General features: G+C 48.1%; 1 protein-coding gene across 2 annotated transcripts; it reads right to left on the bottom strand.

The window, feature by feature from the left end:
- Positions 1–242: 242 nt before the first annotated feature.
- On the bottom strand, positions 243–25883 carry CCDC112 (coiled-coil domain containing 112). Of its 2 annotated transcripts, XM_051843339.3 has the most exons (10): positions 25655–25883; positions 18515–18636; positions 13961–14082; positions 10428–10517; positions 7696–7771; positions 6989–7379; positions 3609–4022; positions 2206–2301; positions 1109–1227; positions 243–933 (listed from the first exon to the last, which is right to left on the bottom strand). In XM_051843339.3, exons 1-10 carry the CDS (start codon positions 25769–25771, stop codon positions 903–905), a joined length of 1578 nt encoding a protein of 525 aa, XP_051699299.3. In that variant the 5' UTR covers positions 25772–25883; the 3' UTR covers positions 243–902. The 2 variants fall into 2 exon arrangements, with proteins under 2 accessions (XP_051699299.3, XP_069932116.2); XM_070076015.2 differs by lacking the exon at positions 18515–18636 and having other exon boundaries at positions 25655–25787.
- Between the last annotated feature and the right edge of the window lie 368 nt (positions 25884–26251).

Consider the following 26251-nt stretch of genomic DNA (forward strand, 5'->3'; position numbering starts at 1 on the left):
TGTGCCGGCGCCGCAGATGGAGGATTAGCCTAGTGAGCCGCGGCGCCGGCTAGAAGTTTGGACATTTTAAAGTTGACTCTTCTGAGGGAAGATTAGCGGAGCAACTTTCAGACACCTCAGATGACACCAAGAGCTATCAGAGCACACGAAAGCCCGCCTGTTTCAGGCTGTTTCTCAGAGCAAAGAATTTTCCTACTCTGAGGCAAACAGAAGCAGAAAGAAAACTGCATTAGTCAGAAAGATGTCGACACAAAGATTTTATAAATACGTAAGTCCAGAAAGGCCGAAGGGAAATTTGGAATCGCTGAGTGAAATAAGAAAGATTGTATCAGAAATACAATTAAAGCACACAGGAGATCTGAGGCATATTTTTAAAATAGTCTCAATATAAAACAAAGCATGCTGAAAACAAATACAAAATATTTATTACCCCAAAGTTTAATAACTGAAAAACAATTTTGTTTAGTTTGTCAAAGTATTGTTTAACTCGAAAAACAAAACCACTTGACATTTCTGTTACTCAAGCTAACTTGCTACAAGTTATAAAAGTTATAAAATTTTGACTTAAAAATGTCTGATTGCTCAAATTTACTTTGTTATGCTATGACAAGGAACACTAAACATTTTGAGTATTGAATGGATAATGTTGTTAACATGAATGTAGGTAACTTCCCTATCACTAACAGGCCAACATACACATTAAATAGCCCCTTGCAGAAACAGGACATGCTCATGACAGCACTGTGTGGAACTTAACACGTCTCACTTCACACCTCTCACAGCACAGTAACAACCTGACCAGGACAGTGACATTTCAAGAACAGGTTAGTCACTCTCCGCTGGCGTAACTGAAGATGGCGACGTCCTCATCAACTGACTCCTGATTCCCCTGTCTCCTCTCTCTACAATCCTTGTCTCCAGGTTGGAACGGCCCTGAGGAAAAAAGAACAATCATAAATATATAGGTAAAATTTTTAGAAAATCATATTGATTAATGTTAACTTTTAAAAATGTATACTGATTTGCCTCAATTTTTTACGTTAAAGTACAGCATACGTGTAAAAATTGCACAAAGTGTAAACGTGGTAGTAACTCCGTTCTTTTTCACCTGTGTGGGATGTGCAGCAGAGGCCCACAGCCAGCTGGGCCCGTCTTCTTCGTCCGTTCTTCCCAGCCTTTGGTAGGTTTGTAAAGCCTAGAGGGATCTCTGCCCACACGGTTTTCAACCTGAACGCACAAGTAAAATAGCGCCAGTTAACTCGTGGCAGCCAGGCTGGTACTTGTAACAGAACAACTGTAAAACACACACCTGACGTTAACTCAACAGTAATGAAACTGTGAACAACCTCTTCAGTAAACTCCCAGTTGTGCTCCACAGCCAAAATGAACACGGACGGCATCGATCTATCAATAAACTAGTACTGTCTATTTCTGCCTAGTTCAATTATTTTACTCTATTTCTCTCACTATCATCCTACTGTCTTCTATTAGGAAAGAACATCATCCAAGGGTGACGGTGCTGCAGCCAGACCACCACCAGTCAGTCCTCGGCTCCACCCGTTAGGTCACATCTTCCAAGCATTAGTGAGGTTCAGCTATGCTCCTAGCTGCAGTCAGTTGAAAACAGAGATTCACTTAAAAGAATGAAAAGGGTGATGAGTATAAAGAAACAATTCAGGCCGGCGCCACAGCTCCCTAGACTAATCCTCCGCCTGCGGCGCCTGCACCCCAGGTTCTAGTCCCGGTTGGGGTGCTGCATTCTATCCCGGTTGCTCCTCTTCCAGGCCAGCTCTCTGCTGTGACCTGGGAAGGCAGTGGAGGATGGTCCAAGTGCTTGGGCCCCTGCACCCGCATGGGAGACCAGGAGGAAGCACCTGGTTCCTGGCTTCGGATTGGCCCAGTGCGCCAGCAGTAGCGGCCATTTGAGGGGTGAACCAATGGAAGGAAGACCTTTCTCTCTGTCTCTCTCTCTCACTGTCTAACTCTGCCTGACCAAAAAAAAAAGAAAGAAAAACAAAAAAGAAACAATTCAGAACAAAAGAAAAAGGTGATTAAAGTGTTGGAATTCAAACAATAGCTGCTTTAAAAATGGTTAAGCTTTCTAATATGCAAGTACATAAGTATGAAACATCAAGTAGATGATGCAGAAATAAAGCAAGACAGACAGAAACAGAGTAGACTTGGGATGATCTCAGCACAGAGTACCTTTTGTTTTAACTGTGCCAGGTGTCTTTGTTTTTCCACCTTTTCATCTTCCTTTGCCTGTCTATCTAGAATTTTCAGTTCAAGTTTTTGTAAATCCTAAATGAAACCAACAAAGAGAATGTTAGCAAAGTAAAATTAACCAAAATTTGTTTCAACGTTTAGTTGTTTACAAGTAGAATTAAAGTACCTTAACTGTCAGTACTGCTTCAATACTAACCTTTCCAAGCAAGACCAAGCTCTGCCTTCTCTGAATAGCAGTGTCACTCCCGTCTCTCCCCTTAGTTGGGTGCCTCTTGTTTGACCTGATGATTCCATCTAAAACTCCTTTCACTCAGTGAATGGACTCCACTTTCATTTACTAGTACAGTAAGGCAAGTCTGCTTTTAGATCTCATTTCATATTTTGTTTTTTGGATTTTCTTTTCCCTCATTCTTTTATCCTATGACCTGCTTTCCTTTCTGGGAGGCAAGGAGGCCTCAGGAAGATTTTACTATGTGGATTAACAGAAAGGAAGTGGAGTCTCCACACTTAGTTTCTGCATCTGTATTTTTCCCTCTTATTTTTTGCCTCACCAATGTTGCCGCTGTAGATTTTAATACATGTTAACAATTCCTCATAGTTGTATCTCATTTTCAGGTTCCCTCCATTATCTTGTTTAATAACTGTTTGGACTGAATTTCACTGTTAGCATTTTTATTCTATACATTTAGAATTACCCGTAATCCTACCACCCAACAATAACCTTGATTCCTTTAAGTATCAAGTATGTACAATGCACCTGACCTCCTGAGTCTGGGGACCCACAAAACACACAAAACCCTCTGTCTCATGGAGCTTACGTCATGGTGGGGAGAGAACCGTGAAGAGCCAGCAAGTCATCTACGGGCAAAGCCAGCGGGTCTGGCTGGGAAGCCAGGACATACGGCCTGTAGCTGCCTTTCCGGCCTCATCTCCTGCAGTTGCTGTCTGCTGCTTGAGGCCCCAAAGATACTGAAGAGTTTACAGGCTCCCCACAGGCCACTGTGACACTCCCCCCAGGGGCTACGTGTGCTGCTCCCCCTGCAAATCTCTGCCTCTCCTCTTCCTGTCACACTTCAGTCCCCACATTCCCCATCTCATCGCAGGGACATCTGTGCACATCTGTCCTGGGGCATGGCTTCCACGCTCCGGTAGCCTAACGAGCCGCACCGTGCTTCCACAGCGGAGGCACTCGGTTTCTGCTGAAGTCAGCGTGGGAGTCATACCTCCACGTGTAACATGTAGATATATTTACATGTCATGTAGATATATTCACATAGCATGCGGATATATTTACATAGCATGTGGATATATTTGCATATCATGTGGATACATTTGCATATCATGAGGATATATTTACATATCGTGTAGATGTATTTACTCACTCTTTCTTGAAACCTGGAAATTTCATCAGCAGCAGTTTTCCTCTTTTCTGCTTTTTCTGCCTTTTCCCTCCTCTCCTTTTCAAGCCTCAAAAATGCTTCCTGTTCTTTCTTCTGCCGGGTGTAACTTTCCAGCAGTAATTTTAGCTTCAGCTGGCGTTGGCGCTCTTTCTGCTGCTTTTTCTCTTTCTCTTCCTCTTCTTTTAGCTGGGAAGCACATTTCATTGACAGTTCTACGCTTTTCTGCTTTTTCCAAGCTTCAACTGCCAATTTCTGTTTCTTTCTTTTTTCCTCCTTCTGCTTCTGACTGTCGTCTTCTTTATCATGAAAAAACACAGGCACGTTATCTGCCTTTTCCTTTAACTTGAAAATTTCCTCTTTTTTTTGCTGCTTTTTAGTTTTCCAATTCTGAATAGACTAAATGATTTTTAAAAAAAGATAGCAAAAGAAAAATGTTCTTAAATAACCAAAACTATGTGAAAACGCAACCCCAATTCCACCTTATCAGAAAGAACAGTATTTGTAGGAGGCCAGGTAATTAACATTTTTTAAGTTTTGTTTTGAACAAATGCAGTTTTCTCCCACTTCCACTTTTTAAAACAATTACTGTACTTTTAAAAACTCTGAATAACAGAATCGCTGGGCTTCCTCTTCCTCTAACCCCCAGGCTCGCGAGGACTGAGCCTCACACAGAGCTCTGCTGTTTCCATGGGCAGTACCCTGCCCTCTATCATCTCACTTCTTCCAAATCCTCCAGTTTATCTTTGTCTGATCAACGATCAGAAGAGAAAATAAAACCGGGATGCTCAGGACTATGCATTCCCAGCTCCTGGCTCCGTCTGGCTTCTGTGGACATCTGGGAGTGAACCAGAGGACGGGGGAGCTGGCGTGCGGGCTCTCTCCGCCTCTCAGACAATTTTTTTTTTAGTGGAAACCCTGTTCAAAATCCTCAGCTCAACAAATTTAAAGTTGAATTCCTATGGCTTCCTTCAGGCCTTCTTCCTCCAATGTGTCCTACTTTAATAAACTGCATGTCCACTTTCATACCCCTTTCCATCTCGCCCCTACATCCAGTCAGTCATCAAACGTGCAGCAGAGCGGCTGGGAACAGAAGAGTGGGCTGGAATCTGGGTGACTTCTTACCAGCAGCACTCTGTCTTGTGTTTGCCCCTGGGGAAGCGGCTCTCAGACTTGAGCTTGTAGCACAGTAACCTCAAGGACTTGTCAAAGCACCCACTGCTGGCCCCTCCACAGACCTGATCCCTCCTGGGGCTAGAGCCTGCTAAACCCTAACAAGTTCCAGGCGATGCTGATTCTGCTGATGTAGGGACCACTTTGAGAACCCTATGATTTCAGGATCCTGAAAAAAGAAAGGCCCAAATAATTCTTAATAGCTTGGTATTCATTTTTTGGCTTGGTTTTTGTTTTTAAAGATTTATTGAATTATTTATTTGAAACCAGAGTGACAGGACAGATCTTGCATCTGCCAGTTCACTTCCCAAATGGTTGCAACAGCCAGGTCTGGGCCAGGCTGAAGCCAGGAGCCTGGAACTCCATCCTGGTCTCCCTCGTGGGTGGCAGGCCCATGTATTGGCACCGTGTTTGGAGGAAGCTGGATGGCACATGAAACAGGTGAGACCTGGGGTGCTGGTGTCACAAGCGGAAGCCTACCTGCTGCGCCCCAACACCAGCCCCTGGTTATTAAGTCTTAACCGCTTATTACATGGGTGTTGAGTCATAAATTAGTGACATTTCAAATTTTTTCTTTAAAGCCCTGAAAAGTCAATCTCCCTCTTTCAGTGGAGAAGACAATGAACACAACAAAAACTCCAGCCATGTCTTCTAAAACTATACTAAACATGGAACAAATGTTTCTTCAAGTGCTCCCTGGGTATGTCATCATGGATGGAAATTCTTCTCTTGTTAAAACAAGGAAGTTTAAGTTCATCATTAAAAAAATCTATTATGGCAGGAGCCGCGGCTCACTAGGCTAATCCTCCGCCTAGCGGCGCCGGCACACCAGGTTCTAGTCCCGGTCGGGGCGCCGGATTCTGTCCCGGTTGCCCCTCTTCCAGGCCAGCTCTCTGCTGTGGCCCGGGAGTGCAGTGGAGGATGGCCCAAGTGCTTGGGCCCTGCACCCCATGGGAGACCAGGAAAAGCACCTGGCTCCTGGCTCCTGCCATCGGATCAGCGCGGTGCGCCGGCCGCAGCGCGCCGGCCGCGGTGGCCATTGGAGGGTGAACCAACGGCAAAGGAAGACCTTTCTCTCTCTCTCTCTGTCTCTCTCTCTGTCCACTCTGCCTGTCAAAAAAAAAAAAAAATCTATTAAAAATCTATTTAAAGGCCGGCGCCGCGGCTCACTAGGCTAATCCTCTGCCTAGCGGCGCCGGCACACTGGGTTCTAGTCCCGGTTGGGGCGCCGGATTCTGTCCCGGTTGCCCCTCTTCCAGGCCAGCTCTCTGCTGTGGCCAGGGAGTGCAGTGGAGGATGGCCCAAGTGCTTGGGCCCTGCACCCCATGGGAGACCAGGAAAAGCACCTGGCTCCTGGCTCCTGCCATCGGATCAGCGCGGTGTGCCGGCCACAGCGCGCCGGCCGCGGCGGCCATTGGAGGGTGAACCAATGGCAAAGGAAGACCTTTCTCTCTGTCTCTCTCTCTCACTGTCCACTCTGTCAAAAAAAAAAAAAAATCTATTTAAAAATGGCTCTGACTCAGATGGCCTAAACCCATGGTTTTCACCTCTCAACCAGGGGTGATTTTTGCTTTGCAGGGACATGTGGCCATGTTAAGAGACATTACTGACACATTTAAGAAATTATGAGCATCTAATGGCCAGAGGGCAAGGAAGCTAACCATCCACAATGCACAGAACAGCCCTAAATATCAATATTGCCCAGGCTGAGAATCCTGATTTAATTCAATTTAATTTGTGAAAATGGAACCTAGGTATTTGCTACAATCAAGAGCTACTTTTTTCCTCTGGAGTAGCCAAAATTTTGAGTCACTGAAATAAACAATGCGGTTAAAGTTCAGAACTCTCAAGGGCACTTCTAAGAGTCAAGGCATTTTTCTACTGCTTCTCGACTTTCTATGCAAAACGATGCAGCCTGTGCCGGTATCACCCCGTTTCAAGTCCGGGTGGATCCGGACGTCTCACGTTCTGGGGACTGGACGCAGGCTTTTGCCCATCATCTGCATCCCGACCCACGTGCTACTTCTCGGGAGTCAACCGTGATTCTGTTATGCGCATGAAGTCACTCAGCCCCCCGAGCCTCCACCGCATCTTCTGTAGGAAGAGGGAACTGTAACCGCACTTGCGTCACACATGGGAGGAGCCTCGCACAGACGCGCACAGTGGACAACGACTACTTTAACGCCTCTTACCTCCTTCTTCCTCGCCTCCAGAGCCAGGAACCTCTGGTACCACTTCTCATGCTGCTGCACCTCCTCCTGCGTTCTCCCCGGCAGGTGTTCCAGAGCCTCTCCCACGAACGACGGCCTCCCTTTGTGCTTGCTTCTCACCCTCACGAAGCTCTGGTGATCGTAGTCATCCCAGCCACCTTGTCGGCCTCCTGTCTGCTGCAGGAATTTCTCGAAGTCCACGACTTCTTCTGGAAGGGTGCCTGCTGTCGCCCGGTCCCCAGGAACTCTGCCTGAGGATGCTCGGGAAGTTTTCTCTGTCTCTGGACTGCCCAAGGTCCATGTGTCAATTTTTCTGGATATGGCTGTCAACTCATTGTTCGCTGTTTTCTCTTCTTTAATAAGCTCTTCATATCTAAAATTTAAAAGTATAAGAACATAACAAGTCCGTATTAGCGCTTCATTTGCCCTTAAGTTATTTCTGACTCTTCATATCATTTTCTCCACTAACATTATTAACAATCTCTCAATTTCTCATTCGGGTTGTATGGTTGCCAAATATGAATAAAAATTAACTTTAGCTTTACATATGAAAAGCCACTACACCCTGAAACAAGAGAGGTGTTATATTGCTTTTGTATAAGATTCATTAAATGTGTAACAGCAAAATGCTTTGTATATGGCAACCTAGATTAAGTCAAAAATTTTTAAGTTGAAATTTTAAGACATACATCAACCTCTGCTCTTCTTTAAAAGTGTTAATCGCATTTTCAATTTCTTCCATCATTTCTCTCAGCTTTTCAACAACTGTAAAAACAAAAATCCACAGAAGAGTTATTTTATATCATATTTGAGTATGGCAAAGAGTTAATATATATGAAGGAAAAAAGTGAAATGGTCCTCTAATTTAAAAACATTTCTTAGCCTAAGGAATAAGGAAACTATGTTCAGAAGTTAATTTTTATGGTTGTAGTTATTTTCTCGTGACATTTTTTTCCTATGCAACCCATCATTAAATATTCTAACAGCAGTGAATATCCTTGCGTATGTATTTTAGAAGGCTCAAAGTATACGTAGAGGACAGATAAATCTTGCAGTGCTAAATCAAAAAGCACGCCCACCTCTACATTTGCTGGATGCTGTCTTACTGTCCGTCCAAGAGGCCCCTTCCTGGGTACCACAGCCATTTCCAAAATGAGAGGCAAAAAGCATCACTGATCTTCTCTTCAAAAATGCGTTGATGTATTTGAAAGACAGAGTGACAGAGAGAGAGGGAGAGGAAGAGACAAGGGATCTTCCATCAGCTGGTTCACACCCAAATGCCTCCAATGGTGGGACCTGAGAAGGGGCCGGGAACTGCGGGGGGGGGGGGGGGTGTCCACATGGGTGGGAGGGACTCAGGCACCTGAGCTGTCATCTGCCTCCCAAGTGCAGGAGAAGTGCTGAATTACAAGTGGAGTAGCCAGACTCAACCCAGACCCTCTTGATGATGGGGTACAGGCAGCCCAAGTGGCAGCTTAGCCCACAGCTCTGCACCACATGCCAGCCCCAACCATCACTGATTTAATGGACACATTATCATTAACAAGCCTGAGTCTTTCGCATGTGTTTTATATTTCTTTTGTTACACTGTACACATTCTAACCCTTGCCCATTTTTCTATTAGGTCATTTCCCTTTGTTGCTCTAATTTGCAGGCATTCTTTTTGGGTATCAGCTTTTCAAATTAAAAATCTATTACTACGGCTGGCGCCATGGCTCACTAGGCTAATCCTCCGCCTTGCGGCGCCGGCACACCAGGTTCTAGTCCCGGTCGGGGCGCCGGATTCTGTCCTGGTTGCCCCTCTTCCAGGCCAGCTCTCTGCTGTGGCCCGGGAGTGCAGTGGAGGATGGCCCAAGTGCTTGGGCCCTGCACCCCATGGGAGACCAGGAGAAGCACCTGGCTCCTGCCTTCAGATCAGTGCAGTGTGCCGGCCGCAGCGCGCCGGCCGCGGCAGCCATTGGAGGGTGAACCAACGGCAAAGGAAGACCTTTCTCTCTGTCTCTTTCTCTCTCACTGTCCACTCTGCCTGTCAGAAAAAAAAAAATCTATTACTAATACTTTCCTAGGTCACCTTTCAACTTGGCCTATGGGTTTAAGTTTTTTAAAAAAGTAAATACACCTGTCCACTTATTTATGATTTTTTATCTATCATTCTTATGGAACCTGATCCTATTATGAAAATATTAATTCATGTTCTATTTTGATCTTTTTTATTGATCTGATAATTGTAATTCATATTTGTCATTTTTAATTCTCACTATGTCCACATGCTTCATGTGCGCTACTTCACTTCACCTCCCCAACAACCCTATGAGATAACCCTATGATCATCTCCACTTCAGAGCCAAGGAATGAAAGCTCAGAGAAATCAAGTGACATCCTCAAATTTCATGGAAGACCCAGGGTTCGACCCGATACCAGATTCCTTAGTCCTCACAGCTTGAGCACTTTGCTTTACTGCTTTGATGTGTCAAGGATTAAGGTTGGTATAATCCAGCAGGTATTAACACAATTTTGTTTTCTTCCAAAAGCTAGGATTTGCTCCAATAAACCTTCCCCTATGTATGAGGGTGGTTTCAAAAATTCATGGAAAACATGATTCTAAGGTGTTTATTCTGGTGCACAACAATCTTGGAATCCACGCATACAAAAGGTCCTCAAGCCAGCATCCCATATCAGAGTGCCAGTTGAGAGTTCCAGCTGTCACCTTCCAATCCAGCTCCCTGCTAATGCACCTGGGAAGGCAGTGGAAGATGGTCCAAGTGCTTGGCCCCTGCCATTAACGTGGGAGATCTGGATGGAGTTCCGGGATCCTGGCCTCAGCGTGGCCCAGTCCCGGCTCTTGTGGCCATTTGGGGAAGCAAAACACTAAAAAGAAGACCTCTCTCCCTTTCTCTCCCTCTGCCTTTCAAATAAAAGAAAGTTCATGAAAAAAAATGTATATTTATGAAAAAATCATGCCTAGATTTTAAAATTTTTACACCAAAATTTTATCTTTTATTTCTATTTTCCACAAACTTTTTGAAGTCCTCTCGTATTTGGAATGCCTCTGAAAGGTAATTATTCAAAAGGGAAGTGATGGGTAAGGCACCAGGTTAGAAATCAGGAAATCAGTCTTTCCCCATGAATTACCTGAATCTTAACTTTTTTGTACCTTAGATTTTCCATCCTACAAATGACACTACTATCTACCCACCTACCTCATAAATTTCTATGGGTTTGTTGTACTTTAAAGAAAAAAAACTACGTAAACACCAGATGTTACAGTTCTCCAATGCATCCTTATTAACACCTACAAAAGGGTTAGCAGTATTAACCCCAAACCAGAAAGCAGACATATCTCATATTAGAGAAGTACAAGTTTTTCTAACGGGCAATAAAAATACTAGTACACAGGCAACACTCCACTTAATTTACTCACAATCAGGTGTAGGTTTCACATCTTTTAACTGATGCTGAAGCGTTTTCACATTGTTATGTATTTTGGCCAACTGCTGCTGGATTTTTGCTCCTAAAGGAAGAAGTATGTATTTTAAAATAATGACAAATGTCACTACAACTCAAAATTCTACACAGAAGACTGGTCACAATCGCCAGTGAAAGATCGCCAAGAACTAAATAAACGAAACGGACTGAACAACTGACGTACCCTTGATCTAAACAAAGCCCCTCCCAGTCTCCCCGAGTCTGTCAAAGAGCAGTGGGTTACATCTTCCCCGAAGAAGAGAAATGCCTTTCCCTGTGTGGACTCTGAGCTACTGTCACTGTTGTAAATCGTGGACCAGCATTTAAGCACAGCCATGTTTTGGTGGAAATATTACAGCTGCATAACCAGTATTAATTCTATGAATTCTTGGGGCCCGCGCTGTGGCATAGTGGGTAAAGCTGCCACCTGCAGTGCCAGCATCCCATATGGGTGCAGGTTTAAGTCCTGGCTGCTCTATTTCCCACCCAGCTCTGTGCTATGGCCTGTGAAAACAGTGGAGGATGGTTCAAGCCCTTGGGCACCTGTGCCCACGTGAGAGGCCTAGAAGAAACTCCAGGCTCCTGGCTTTTGATTGGCCCAGCTCTGGCCAATAGAACTCTTCCCACCCCTAGTATATAATTCTGTATTTTTACTAAAACTGAGTAACTCCATAAAAGCAGAATCTCTGGGCAATTTTATTTATTTATTTATTTATTTATTTTGACAGGCAGAGTGGACAGTGAGAGAGAGAGACAGAGAGAAAGGTCTTCCTTTGCTGTTGGTTCACCCTCCAATGGTCGCCGCGGCCGGCGCACCGCGCTGATCCGAAGGCAGGAGCCAGGTGCTTCTCCTGGTCTCCCATGGGGTGCAGGACCCAAGCACTTGGGCCATCCTCCACTGCACTCCCGGGCCACAGCAGAGAGCTGGCCTGGAAGAGGGGCAACCGGGACAGAATCCAGCACCCCGACCGGGACTAGAACCCGGTGTGCCGGCGCCGCAAGGCGGAGGATTAGCCTAGTGAGCCGAGGCGCCGGCCATGGGCAATTTATTTTAGAGGGTTTTGCTCACTGTTGGAACTACAGGGCAACAAACCTCTCCAGTAAAGCTAAGTAATCAGGAAAGTATGGCTGGTTTTGCCACGGTTTGATTAGCTACAGAAACACTACTACATGGCAAATCATCTGTTTACTCATTTGTGCGCAAGTCGCCTTCCGTACAGTGCAGCACGCACGGACGTCAGCGCGGCCAGGCCTCCGGGAACTCTGAGGGAAGGGCGGCCGGGCCTCCGGGGACTGTGAGGGAAGCGGCCAGGCCCACGGGGACTCTGAGGGAAGGGCGGCCAGGCCCACGGGGACTCTGAGGGAAGAGCGGCCGGGCCCACGGGGACTCTGAGGGAAGGGCGGCCGGGCCTCCGGGGACTGTGAGGGAAGCGGCCAGGCCCACGGGGACTCTGAGGGAAGGGCGGCCAGGCCCACGGGGACTCTGAGGGAAGGGCGGCCGGGCCTACGGGGACTCTGAGGGAAGGGCGGCCGGGCCCACGGGGACTCTGAGGGAAGGGCGGCCGGGCCCACGGGGACTCTGAGGGAAGGGCGGCCGGGCCCACGGGGACTGTGAGGGAAGGGCGGCCGGGCCCACGGGGACTCTGAGGGAAGAGCGGCCGGGCCCACGGGAACTCTGAGGGAAGGGCGGCCGGGCCTACGGGGACTCTGAGGGAAGGGCGGCCGGGCCCACGGGGACTCTGAGGGAAGGGCGGCCGGGCCCACGGGGACTCTGAGGGAAGGGCGGCCGGGCCCACGGGGACTGTGAGGGAAGGGCGGCCGGGCCCACGGGGACTCTGAGGGAAGAGCGGCCGGGCCCACGGGGACTCTGAGGGAAGGGCGGCCGGGCCCACGGGGACTCTGAGGGAAGGGCGGCCGGGCCCACGGGGACTCTGAGGGAAGGGCGGCCGGGCCCACGGGGACTCTGAGGGAAGGGAGGCCGGGCCTACGGGAACTCTGAGGGAAGCGCGGTATTTGCTGCTTCCGGGCTGTGACACACGGAGGGGAACTCCCCTACCTTTACGCTCAGACAGCACATTCCTTTCTCTCCTGGATAAGACAGTGTTACTAAAGAAACTAAAACTATAAACTGAAGAGAAATAAAAAGGTAAAAATAAAGTCGCCTTATAAAAGGAAGTATCAAATAACCCAAAAAGGCACAAAATAGGACACTCTACCTAACGGCATGACCAAGACACAGGAAGATCTGCCTCCAGCTGTCTGTAAAAGAACTGAGGTAAACTGAAAACTATTAACTCTGCAAGGTCCACACTTCTCTATGTGTCAAAGAGAAGAGAGAAGTGGAAATCCGGCATTTAAAGCAGGTCCTGCTGTCACTCCACCTGTAGACAGGACGATGCTTGCCACTACCTGACAAAGGTAACTTCTAAAAATGGGGTAATCTTGTATTCTGAAAGAAAAACATTATATGGACCTTCTTCTACTTGAAATAAGGGAGTACCATTAGCAATCCAATCCCTATACAAAAAGTCCTAATATTTGATAAAGCTTACTTGCTATCTTTTTCCTTTAAGCACAGCTAAGTAGTTTTTAAGACTGTACAGTATTGGGGCCAGCACTGTGGCATAGCGGGTAAAGCCACCAGCTACAGTGCAAAGCCGCCACCTGCAGCGCCAGCATCCCATATGGGCGCCAGTTCAAGACCTGCTCCATTTCCAATCCAGCTCTCTGCTGTGGCCTGGGAAAGCAGCAGATGATGGCTCAAGTCCTTGGGTTCCTGCACCCACGTGGGAAGAGCTCCTGGCTCCATATCAGCTCAGCTCCAGCCCTTGAGGCCATCTGGGGAGTGAACCAGCGGATGGAAGACCCCCCTGTCTGTCTGTCTCTCTCTGCCTCTGCCTCTCTGTAAGTCTACCTTTCAAATAAATAAATCTTAAAAAAAAAAAAAAAAAGGATTGTGCACCACACAGAATCTAACTGTAAAGGCTAGTACCTAGTGCACTGCTGACAGGATGCATATGCAGCGCTCCCCGGGGCAGTGTCTCATGCCTCATCTCACTGGATGCACAAGCACCCGTCCTGAAACAGCAGGGGCAAGGGAGAAGCAATTGTGCGACCTGGTCATTCCACAGGACTACTGAGCACAGGTTCAAGACCTGCTACTTCTCCGAGTCCAGGCCTCAGTCGACGTCAGAAGGTAACATCACAAAGTCCAAGAACCAATTAGCTTTCAAGAAATTTTAACATAATTTATTGATTTGTCAACCAAAAAAGCCCCCTCTTTACTATTAAATCAGAAAATAATACAAGTATATATGGAAAGCAACCCAGTTAGAATGACCGAGTAGTGACCCAAGGGAATGAAGACAAACCCAGAACCAACTGAAATACCCTGACAGTGAACATGACCGTCAGTCAGAGGGAAAGGGCAAAGCAAAACTACAACTTAAATCACTCAACAGTTTTCAGTTTATCACGAACACAACTTACTTTCTGTTTTCCTGCTGTTAATCAATTTATTTTCCAATTCTTCCAGCATACTATGCTCAATTCTGAAGTCACTTTTTTGGTTGTAGAAATGATTGTGTTTATCTTTTTCTATGATTATAACTCTTTAGGAAAAGAAACAAATGGTATAAATATAGTATTTTTTATTGTTTAAAATATGAAGACACTCATAATAATCAGTACTTTAGATTAATTCATCCAAAAAGTAACAATACAATTACAGATCAATAAGGCTAAGGAGTCAAAACAGTAGTCAAAATATTAGAAAACAGTTAAGTTCAACTAAAATCGACTGTCATTTGAACTGCTATTTGAAGCATAAAATATGAATTCCCTTAGCAAGACATTGAACTCCTCCTGGTGTGAACACCCTTCTAACTAAAATGTGAGTGATCACGGCTCACCCCTGAGTGGGATGTGACTAATATCGACTGGGATGTCCTGGGAGCGTCTCTGTACAACACAGAGCACATGGAAATGCAAGACTTATCACTAACAACCACGAGGACAGGAAATTCAGAATATTTAGAGGATGTGGCGCTCACTCACTCTACAGTTTCTTCACCTCACCCTGCTCCTTGGATCCAGTCTACTACCAATGAGGGATTCTAATTCCTCGCTTGAGCCTTCAGCAAAAAAACAAAGAAACAAAAACACTGCGAAGGAAACTTTTCTGGTTGGGCAAAGAAATTAATTTCGCCAACATTTGCTTTCTTTCTCCCAGAAGGCAGAAATTAATATGAGTATTCCTGTTAGCCTGATGAATGCGCAGTGAAGTACCTCTGGCCACTGATTTAATTTCACACAACCTGAGAGGCATGACCTAAGGCAGACTTCCCAATCTTACTCATTTTGCTCCACACAGAGAAAACTGACATTTATAAAGCACATTGTGGAAAACACATGAGTGCTCCAGAGGCCGAGGGACAGGATCTTAGCTGTTTGTTCAGGAAGCCTGTGCTGTCTGACAGAGGAGGCAAGGAGCAGAACAGAGAAGTCAGAGTCCAGTCCAGACAGTAACTACCGGCTGGACGGTGGCCACTGAAGTCCTGTGTCCAAGACTGGGAAATCCAAGTGGGCTCTGGCTGGAGGTGAGGCAAATTACTATCATCTAGTGGCAGTGTCCGCGAGGACACAGGACACGCTGTAACAGGCATGTGCTGATGTCCCTGGGTTAGAAACATCAACCTACAAAGACATGAAACACGTAGTCATGGAGACAAGCTGCCCAACACGTGAAGACGCTCAGTCTCCCTCCTAACAGGAGAAATGGAAATGAAACAATACCACAGTAAGACCACAGACCAACAGACTGCACATTCTGTGGATAACGCTGGGGGGAAGCATGCCCTCTCGTATGTTACTGGTAGAACTGCAAACTGCCAATGGAGCACAGTTCAGCAGTACTGATCACATTTGCAAGTTTATCTACCTTTGGTCCAGCATCTTCTTTCAGGAATTTATCCTGATGATGCATTCTCACATGCAAAATAATGTGGATCTCGATGGATACTGCAATTAAGTGCAGCACTGTTTGTAAGAACAAAAGATTTCATCTAAAAGTCTATCAATACGGGGCAGGTTAAATAATTAATGCTACATTCATATACTGAAGTATGGTGAGTAGTACCGTGTTCTATGTGTTGATAAGGAAAGATCTCCAGAATGACATGTTTTCCATGACAAAGACTTTGCATGAAAATACTAGATACATGAAAAGCAGAAAACGGTAAGCTGACTTCCCTTATAGACCCTCAATATGATATGCGTCTCATTCTACTCTGATCCAACAACTGTATCTCTCATTTTACTTTTTTCTTTGCTTAAGTAAATGCACTACATTATACGATTTTAGCCCAACATACTTCTGAGTGCGCCTGTAGCGATTATGGATATCTGACTTATATAACTGCAATGCCACTATCATCCCTGACAAAGCCAGCAAGGCCTTCATGTCTGAGATACACTAAATTTTTAAAAAGCAAAAACAAGATGAAGTGTATACAGTAAGTTATCTAAAAATGCAAAAATATGCATTTTGTATTTCTGTTCCCTCATAAGTACATAAAGCATCTGTGCAAGATGTACAAGGAACTGATTCCAGCGGCTGAAGGCAGACCCTGGGCAGCAGGGGTCAGCATGGAGCTGACGCTTCCCACTGGGCACCCTCGGGGACTCACTCAACCAGGTAACGCACTCTACTCTAAGCTGTTTCTCCTTTGTGTTCAATGAGAACTGCTGAAGAGAAATACTTTTCCATGAGTTTTTCTAATATTCTTTCAATGAGTTTTCCCTACACCTTCTAATGGATGAACAAAGCCTAATCCAAACTGTCAAACTGGTTGGTTAAATCTATGGACTTGAGCCACTTAGAGAAGACAGAAAACCACATACCAAAACCCATAACCTAGAGTCCAGTACTATCTAGGCTAAAGTATTTTGGAAAATTTTTTTAAATTATATTTTCTCAAGTTATGGATATTGAAGATATGAGTATCAGCAAACTTCAAGCGTACATATAGATTGAGCAGCCTAACGTGAAAAGCCAGAATGTTCCAAAATATGAACTACTGGAGCAATGACATGATGCCCCAGGTGGAAAATTCCCCACTTGACCTCAAGTGACAAGCCATGGTCAGAAGGCAGGTGCACTAAAAACACAGTGCATGGAATTAGCATCAAGCTACGTGGCAAAGGCATAAAGGAAACACAAATGAATTCTGTGTTTAGGCTTGGGTCTCATCTCCAAGATATCTCACTATGTAATATGCAAATATTCCAAAATCAAAAAAAAAAATCTGAAATCCAAAACACTTCTGGCCCCAAGCATTTTGGACAAGATAAACTTAACCTGTACCATTAACTGCAAGTCACTACGTTGTACATTAGATCCCTGGACTGTGTTAATCTACAACCACTGTGGCAACAGGTTAAGCCACCACCTGCAACACTGCATCCACCAGGAGTCTCAGCTGCTCCACTTCCAATCCAACTTCCTGCAGATACACCTGGGAGGCAGCAGGCGCTGGCCCAAGGGCTTAGGTCCCTGCCACCCACATGGGAGACCCAGACAGAATTCCAGATTGCTAGCTTCACTCTGGCCCCATCCTGGCCGTTGCAGCCATTTGGGGAGTGAACGGTGGAAAGAAGATGGATCTCTCTCTTTCTCGTTCTCTCCTTCTCTCCCTCTACCTCTGCCTTTCAAATAAACACATCTTTAAAAACAATACAAAAAACCTTGCCACCTCTAACTCTCATCCCCAGCCCGCCACCCCCGGCCCCTCGGCAGTCGCCCTTTCTCTGCCTCCACAAGCCCCGCTTCTCTAGCGCCCACGCTGACACGGCATGGTGGGTGGTGGGCATCCTGCAGCCCTGTCCTCCTCTGTCGGGCTCGTTTCACTTGCGTAACGACAATAATTTACTAGGAGAACAGATCTCAAGTACTCCCACCACCACACACACACACACACACACACACGGCAACTATGTGAAGGGATGGGTGTGGATATGGTGATTAGCGTGTCAGTGTACATCAGGCCAAAACATCACATTCTATACTGAAATACATATAGTTTTTATTTGCCAATTATAACTCAAAGCTTGGAGGAAAAGAGCTAAGTATTTTGTAAATGTAAAGAGAGTTCAATTGCCAAAAGGAACAATAAGGCAAACCTTTTCAAATCTAACCAGCCTGGTTTTCACTGGCTGATTCCTCCACAGAGAACGGCCACCAAGTCTGGCCCAGACACCGTTCCTCACCACAGGACCTTTTTCTCCTCTGCAAACTGACGCTCTGTGGTTCAAAGCAGTGTTTCCACAAGGCTCTCAGACGTAGGGTGCGGTGTGCTCTGGTTTCTAATTCTGGTTACCATTCCTCACAATTTTTATCTTATCACGGTGCTACTGCCAACATTGAACATTCCAGGAACATTTAACATCAACGGAAACTTCTCCACTCGTGCAGAGCGGCTCTGAGATGGCCTGGCCTAGTGAGATCACACCCTGTACAAACAGGGTTACTGGAAGGTGCTGGTCACAGAGAGAAGCAGTGGTTCTCAGAGTGGCTGGAGCCGGCCCGGGAGTCCCCGACGCAGCCACCTACTAACCATGTGACAGACAGACAGACAGACAGGGTCTCGTCTGCTCCTCACATCCTTGTCTACACAAACACGGCCCTCACTTCTATAAAGCACCTTCATATCTGTTGTTCAACAGCCCAAACTTACTCAAGACTTAGTGCTTATCCACAGCTCTGGAATGAAAATGTCCTCAAATCTGTTACCTGATACACAAAACCTAAAGACCTGTTATGCTTCCCTTGATTGAAAATGGTAAAAATAAAACGGAAGTAACTACTTAAAATTAATTTTGTATTAAACTGCCCATTATCACTGTCCATTTCACACCCCAACCTTTCTCTTGCTAGGTTTGACCGGTGAGTGGCCATCATTTTGCAACATGATGTGGACCGGGAAGGGTGGGTTCAGTTAATCTACATTACCCGCTATAAAATGGCTGGTAAGCCTTCATACTCACTGATTTCTCAGTCTCTCTGCTGTGCGCGTAAACTCTGCTTTCTTAGTCCGGATGACTTTCTGCTTCCAGTTTTGAAGCTGAAAAGGACGAATTCCACCGGAAGAGCCAAAGCCACCCTGACTCTGCACAAAGAAAACAGTTTCCAACCAACAATGAGACCGCTAAGACAGGAATGTGGAATTTTTCTGGAAATAAAATGTCAATCACAGGGAGTTTCTCCAGTGATATGTTTAGGGCTAACTGCATTTAATGTTTAAAAAGTGTATTTTTATGGAAGGAATCTCTCTCGTGGGGTCTCTACCTGCAGACGAGTCCCTGCAGGTCCGACCTGCACTGTGCCACTCGGCGGCAGTCTCATGGCCACACCGGCGGAGAGGCACCGTGGAAGTCCCGGCCGGGCCAGGGCACGTGGCGAGCTGAGTGTGTCACTCAACTCCGGGATCCTGGGGGGCTCCCAGTGGACCCAGGGCGTCCCTGAGCTAGCAGAACTGGAGAGCAACCTCTGCGTGGGGCAGCTGCGCCCCGGAGGGCTACTTCAAACAGGCTGCACGCACAGCTCATCCAACCGCATTATGGTGGGAAGATGGCAAGGATCTCTCACTTGCTTTCTTACGCCTCTGGGGAAACAGAAGGAATAGAAAAGCAAAATACCTTCAGGTGGGGATTTCTCAGAGAACACTTTTGGGATCGCAAGAACAACACAATTCTTTGTTGAAAGCAGCAATGGAAGAGCTTTGAAAGTAGGGGAGTAATTACTAATACATTGGTTTTGCCTAGAAATGTGTTCCAATGTCTTCTGGAGTGCTGCCCAGCCTAATGTCTGGAAGAGGTGATGAATGATCAAGACCGAGAGGGGACGAGACGGACTTCAGTGTTTCTGCTCTGTGATGACAGCGCCAGACAGTGCATAATACCTGGTTTTTAGACACTATCTTGCTACAAGGAACAATTTCATTCTGAGAACACTAAACAGCACAGTGAATGCCGATTTCGTACGTCACTACAAAACATCATAGGTCACCACAAAACATCATAGGTCACCACAAAACATCATAGGTCACCACAAAACATCATAGGTCACTACAAAACATCATACGTCACCACAAAACATCATACGTCACCACAAAACATCATAGGTCACCACAAAACATCATACGTCACCACAAAACATCATAGGTCACCACAAAACATAAAACGATTTGATAATTTTTTGACTTAAATTGCTTCATTTCTGTTCACATGGCCTTTCATTAGATGCGTTCCTATACGTAACCGTGAAAACCAAATACAAGTTTAAAAGGCTCTTACAGACTGAATACTAAATGACAGAGTACAGGAACTTTGCATAACCAGGGCTAATACAGAGGACTCAACTCTTTGTGTAATTAAGACTTGGTGGTTTTTCTTTTTCTTTTTTTAATTTATTTATTTTAAAGAGTTACAGGGAGAGATCTCCCATCCACTGGGTCACTCCCCTAAATGGCCCCAATGGTCAGAGCTGGACCAGGCTGAAGCCAGCAGCCTGTAACCCCATCTGAGTCTCCCAAGTGGGTGACAGGGGCCCCAGCATTTGGGCCATCTTCCACTGCTTCCCAGGCACATTATCAGGGAGGTGGATTGGAAGTAGAACAACTGGGACTTGAACTGGTGACCACACGCAATACCAGTGTTGCAGGTGGCAGCTTTACCGAGCGTACCACAAAGCTGGCCCCAAAGAGTTGCCAAAAATTTGTAAAACGCTTTTTATTCTTCTGGTCAGTGTACATCCTATGAAAACTAATCATTTAAGAGAAGTTAGGAATGCTTTCATAATTAGAAAATACTTTTATTTGAAAGGAAAAATGTTTCTCATTCAAAGTGAAAATCCCTTATATATGAAGTCTTCAAAAAAGCTGATGGAAAATTCAGATTATGAAAAAACTAACATGGATTTAAAATTATTTTGCACCAGAACAAACTTAGTCTTTTCACTTCACTTTTTCATTAAAGTTTCAAGGTACCCTCGTATATTCGCATACTAGTATATATACATACATAAACAGGTATCTGAATGATCGTTATTTGCCTTAGAATAATAGACAGATTCTTAGAATGGATTCATGAGGTCTATTTTTTGTTTGGGCTATTTAACAGTAATTCAAATTACTCAATAACAACAACAACAAAAAACAAACAACCCTATCTAAAATAGACAAAAGGCTTGAACAGTCATTTCTCAAAAGCATACAAATGGCCAAAAGGTGTATGAAAATGCTGAACACGGAAACAGAATTATCACATGACCTTCTGGATGCCTCACTCTCACTAGCAGGTGTGCACCCACAGGCAGTGCTGTCAGTGTGTGGAAGAGCCTGCACCCCCGTGTTCACTGCAGCGGGCTTTACAGCAGGTCGCCAAGGCAATGGACCCAACCTAAGAGTTCATCAAGGGATGCGTACAGAAAAGGAATGTGGACTGCACGCTCGCGGGAATCCTGCTTGGTCTCCTACAGCATGTGTGAACACAGAGGGCGTGGTAAATGAAGTAAGCTGGGCAGAGGGAGACAAACACAGGATCACACACCGAGTCTGAAGTCAGACTTCTAACAGAAACAAAGAAGTCGGCTGTGGTTCCCAGGGCCTGCAGTTGGTGGTCAATAGGTACAAACCTACATGGCAGTGGGTTCCTCCACGCCACAGTAAGGAGACTAGGATTTAACTGTTCTTATCATGAAGCTGATAAATATTTGAAGTGATGGATAGGTTAGTTATTCTGATCATCCCACAGTGCATACACACACATAACATCACATAATACACATATGTATTTATAAACACACACAGGCATACATATATAAAATTGTCAATTAAAACTAAAACTAAAAAATATACCTAAGGAAATGTCATGATTGAATACAGAAATGCTTCTACTTAAGAACAACCTTATTTATTATAATTAAACAGTTCAGCCTGACAATGCCTAGTAAAGCGGCCTTTTTTGAGCTCCAAGACAAGGATTTCACAACCACCTGAATTCTTACAGCAGGAATGTTAACACAGGCTCTAGTTACTTTACAAGAAAAATTCATCTCAGAATCTGTTGTATGACTTAATGGTTTTTTTTAAAAAAAATTTTATTTGAAACTCAGAATTATACAGAGAGAGAAGGAGAGGCAGAGAGAGAGAGAGAGAGGTCTTCCATCTGCTGGTTCACTCCCCAATTGGCCGCAATGGCCGGAGCTGCACTGATCTGAAGCCAGGAGCCAGGAGCTTCCTCCAAGTCTCCCACGCGGGCGCAGGAGCCCAAGGACTTGGGCCATCTTCTACTGCTTTCCCAGGCCACAGCAGAGAGCTGGATCAGAAGTACAGCAGCCGGGACTCAAACTGCACCCATATGGGATGCCAGCACTCAGGTGGTGGTTTTACCCACTACGCCACAGCACCAGCTCCTTAATGCTGTATTATTTTGTTATACAGATTATTTTTTCCTACAGGCAAATATTTTGTTATTCGGTTATTTACGATCTAACTGTATTTTCAAAATTATTTATGTATTTATTTTTAAAGCTTTACTTATTTGAAAGGCAGAGTTAACAGAGGGGAGATAGACAGACAGACAGACAGACAGAATCTTCCATCTACTGGTTCACTCTCGATAGCCATCACCATGGCTGAAGCCAGGAGCCTCAAACTCCATCCGGCTCTCCCACATGGACAGCAGGGACCCAAGCACTTGGGTCACCTTCTACTGCTTTCCCAGGTGTATCAGCAGGGAAATGGATCAGAAGTGGAGAAGCCAGGACTCAAACCCGGGCTCACATGGGATGCTAGCACAGCAGACAGTGGCTTAACACACTGTGCCACAAAGCCGGCCCCAAACCCCTGTATCTGTACAGTACATGCACAAACATTTTGCCTTGGCTCATTGTGGGGAGCAACCCGGACTAGACTAAGTTACTGGAATTAAGACTTATTCTATGCATCTGCTCTCCCACAATATGGCGCTGGGAGAGGAGTAAACAGCTTCTACGCAGCTGCCTCCAGTTCAACCAATAAACTGTAGGACCTGCTCCTGATTGGAGGAGAGCAGCGTACTCGGCGTGTGGGTAGCAGAGTTGGGATTGGTGGAAGAGGACTATAAAGGAGGAGAGAGACAACATGCACGAGGAACATCTAAGGGGAACATCTATCTGAAGGAACACCCGTGCAGCCCCCGAGAGAGCCGGCCGGCGGTGTGCCGCTCCCCCGCGGAAGTGGGGAAAGTGGCAGGGGGAACCGCCCTTCCACGGAGGTGGAAGGGACGGTAGCCAGCCCGGGAAGAACCAGCAGCAAACCCGGGGAGGGCCGAGCAGACGAAAGAACAGTGCAGGGTCCTGTGTCGTTCCTCCATGAAGAGGGGGAGCGACATAATGGTGCCGTGACTCGGATATGAAGCCTAGGCAGGGTTTAGTGTCGTTCCTCCATGAAGAGGGGGAGCGACAGCTCATGTGCCCTACCCCACTTCATCCACTGTCCTGTTTTTGTCAAAAAATGTCCTACACCCATCCCGCGCTCTGCGACTACACTGGGTCTACTCTGACAACCGAGGAAAAGAGCCTTAATGTAACGACACCTGCAAGTCCCATCTACCTGTAAGGCTATGTGTTCACGGTGCTGGGGATTAGGAGCCGGAGCCCATCACCCCTGCGTACACACAGCCCGATGCACACGCCCAACCTTCTCAAGGACACACACTGGAGTCGCCATTCAAAGTCAGATGCAGAAGCAGGAGCATCGGGTGCCCTGTTTAAGATGCCCCGGGGGACTCCCACACCCCGTATCAGAGGGCCTGGGCTTGAGCTAACGCACACCCAGGGATGCAGTGGTGATGGCTCAAGTACTGGTGCGCCCGCCGCCCACGTGGGAGACCTCCGCTGATCTCCGGGCTCCTGGCCTTGGCCAGGGCCTGCTCTGGCTGTTACACACATTTAAGAAACGAACCTGCAGATGGGGGCTCTAGGTCTGCCTTGTAAATAAACATAATAACAAAAGAAAAAGTGTTTAAAAGTCAGAAGGAGGGGCAGGCAGGTAAAGCCGCCGCCTGCAGAGCCGGCATCCCATATGGGCACCAGTTTGAGACCCAGCTGCTCCACTTCCAATCCAGCTCTCTGCTATGGCCTGGGAAAGCAGTAGAAGATGGCCCAAGTGCTCGGGCCCCTGCACCTGCGTGGGAGACCCAGAGGAAGCTCCTGGCTCCTGGCTTCAGACCAGCCCAGCTCCGGCTGTTGCGGCCAGTTAGGGAGTGAACTAGTGGATGGAAGACCTCTCTCTCTCTCTCTCTCTCTCTCTCTCTCTCTCTCTCTCTCTCTCTCTCTCTGCGGCCAGTTAGGGAGTGAACTAGTAGATGGAAGACTTCTCTCTCTCTCTGCTTCTGCCTCTGCCTCTCCTTCTCTCTCTGAGTAACTCTTTCAAATAAATAAATAAATCTTAAAAAATATATTTAAAAAATAAAAGTCAGGGGGCCAGCGCTGTGGTTCACTTGGTTAATCCTCCACCTGCGGTGCCGGCATCCCATATGGGCACCGGGTTCTAGTCCTGGCTGCTCCTCTTCCAGTCCAACTCTCTGCTGTGGCCCGGAAAGGCAGTGGAGGATGGCCCAAGTGCTTGGGCCCTACACCTGCATGGGAGACCAGGAGGAAGTACGCCAGCCGTAGTGGCCATTTGGGGGGTGAACCAACAGAAGGAAGACCTTTCTCTCTGTCTCTCTCACTCTCTAACTCTGTCAAATAAAAATAAATAAATAAATAAATAAATAAATAAATAAATGTCAGAAGGAATGCAGAGACTACTAAAGGGGTACTCCAGGAGCCAACAGCAATAAACGCAAGCCACCGCAGCAGAAAGCGCCACCCACCTGTTACAAGACCAGCGCCGCACTGTGCGATACTGCGGAGACGATTCCTTAGCTCCTAACTCGGCAACTGCCCGATCAGAACGGCCGCCGGGAACAGAGGGAAGGGGCTGAGAAGCGGGCGGAGATGGGAGCAGCCGGGAACAGAGGGGACGAGGGGACGGGCTGAGAAGCGGGCGGAGATCCGCCGTCCTCAGTCTGAGGGACAGAGCCGGGAGGGGTCAGGAACACAACACACAGAGGGAGCGGAGCGTTTAGCCCAAACCCTGCACCCAGCCTCAGAGGGCCCGGGTTCAACTCCCAGCTCTGCCTCATGCCAGCTTCCAGCCTCCGCAGCGATCGGAACTGGGGTCCCCCACGCACGGGAGAGGGGACGGAGGGCCCAGCTCCGGACGCGGCGGGCACTAGGGGTGAACCGCGGGAGAGTGAAGTAAATAACACAGCTGGGACGCACTACTGCCGCCCCTAACGACAAACCCCAGCTCCAAACCCTGAGGACATTAGAGGGTTTACACCATTTGTGAAGAAACAGGAACGATTATTACAAACTAATACAAGGTTAATGTTACAGGACGACCTGGGCACGTCGAGGCCCCGGGCCCACGGCCACTGCACGCGGAGACACGGCCCTGGGGAGGGGGCCCAGCGCACCCCCGACGCGAGCCTGGGGAATCGGAACCCCTCGGGACCACCTCCGCGGGCGGCAGAACCAGGGTCAGAACACTGGGTCTCGGTCCCACGACAGGCGTGGGGCTGGGGGCGGGCGGCAGGCTGCGCTGAGGGGTACACGGCCGGCTGACACGACCCCTCCCGTCCTCACGGCACGGCCCGCACACCTGCGAGGGGCTCTCCCACCCCGGCGCCGGGCCCGGGGCGGCTCGCCCGGCCGACCACCCCCACGCACGCGCGTCTCCACCCGGGACCCCTCCCCGCGGAGGCGCGGACCTCCCCGAGACCCCCGGGCCAGAGCGGGCTCGCCCAGGACCACCCCTGCGCCGGGCCTGCGGAGGGGAAGGGGAGACCCCGGCCCCCGCACTCCCGCGGGCGCGCAAGACGGGGACACAAGGGGACGCGAACGCGCACGACGCCTGTGCCGGTCCGCGCCCTGCGGGGACACAACGCCGCCCGCCGCAGGCTCCGTCCCCAGCCGCGCCCTTCCCCGGCGCTGCGAGCCCCAGGGCGCAGGGGCAAGGCCGGTGCCCGGCGCGGCTCCGCGGCCGCCCCCGGGCCTCAGCCACGCCCGGCCGCCTCGCCCCCGGCCCTGCCCCTTACCTGTTGCGGCGCCGGCGCCGCTCCCACGCCGCTGCCGCCGGCCGCGCCCGCCCCCGCCACAGCCCCGGCCACCGCCGTGGCCGCCGCCGCCACCACCACCGTCGTCAGGGCCGCCATGTTGCGTCGGCGAGGCGCCCCTGCCGCCACGGCCCCCGGGCCTGGGGGCTCGCGCTCGGCGTGCTCCCGCCTCGACCGACGGCGCCGCGAGGGGCGGGGCGGGGCGGGGCCGGGGCGGAGGCCTGCTAGCATGGTGGGCGGGGCTGGGGCGGGGCTGCGTTAGCATGGTGGGCAGGGTTGGGGCGGGGCCGGGGCGGGGCCGTGGTAGCGGGGTGGGAGGAGCTGGGGGCGGGGCGGGGCGGGGCCCCGGGCCCGGGTGCTCCCGCCTGGACAGACGGCGTCGCAAGGGGCAGGGCCGGGGCGGGGCCGGGGGCGGGGCCGGGGCGGTGTACCGGCAATGGAGGCGGGGCGCGGCTGCAGGGAGGAGCCATTGCACGGGAAGGGGCGGGGCGTCGCCCTTGCAGGTTCACAGGTTTGCAAAGGCTTATTCTGTGCCCACGTCTACTTTGCTTTCCCAACCCCACGCTTGCCAAGAAAATC

Source organism: Oryctolagus cuniculus, chromosome 6 (genome assembly GCF_051225735.1).
Source record: "Oryctolagus cuniculus isolate XC-2025 breed Fujian yellow rabbit chromosome 6, ASM5122573v1, whole genome shotgun sequence".
Lineage (NCBI taxonomy): Eukaryota > Metazoa > Chordata > Mammalia > Lagomorpha > Leporidae > Oryctolagus > Oryctolagus cuniculus.

What these genes read in the sequence shown, in the direction of transcription:
- CCDC112 (XM_051843339.3), bottom strand. Translation starts at nt 25,771, where the DNA reads ATGGCGGCCCTGACGACGGTGGTGGTGGCGGCGGCGGCCACGGCGGTG. An exon ending in CGGCGCCGGCGCCGCAACAG is followed by an intron (nt 18,637 to 25,654) that starts GTAAGGGGCAGG and finishes TTCTTTGTGCAG; the next exon opens with AGTCAGGGTGGCTTTGGCTC. An exon ending in GCAGAGAGACTGAGAAATCA is followed by an intron (nt 14,083 to 18,514) that starts GTGAGTATGAAG and finishes CTTTTCCTAAAG; the next exon opens with AGTTATAATCATAGAAAAAG.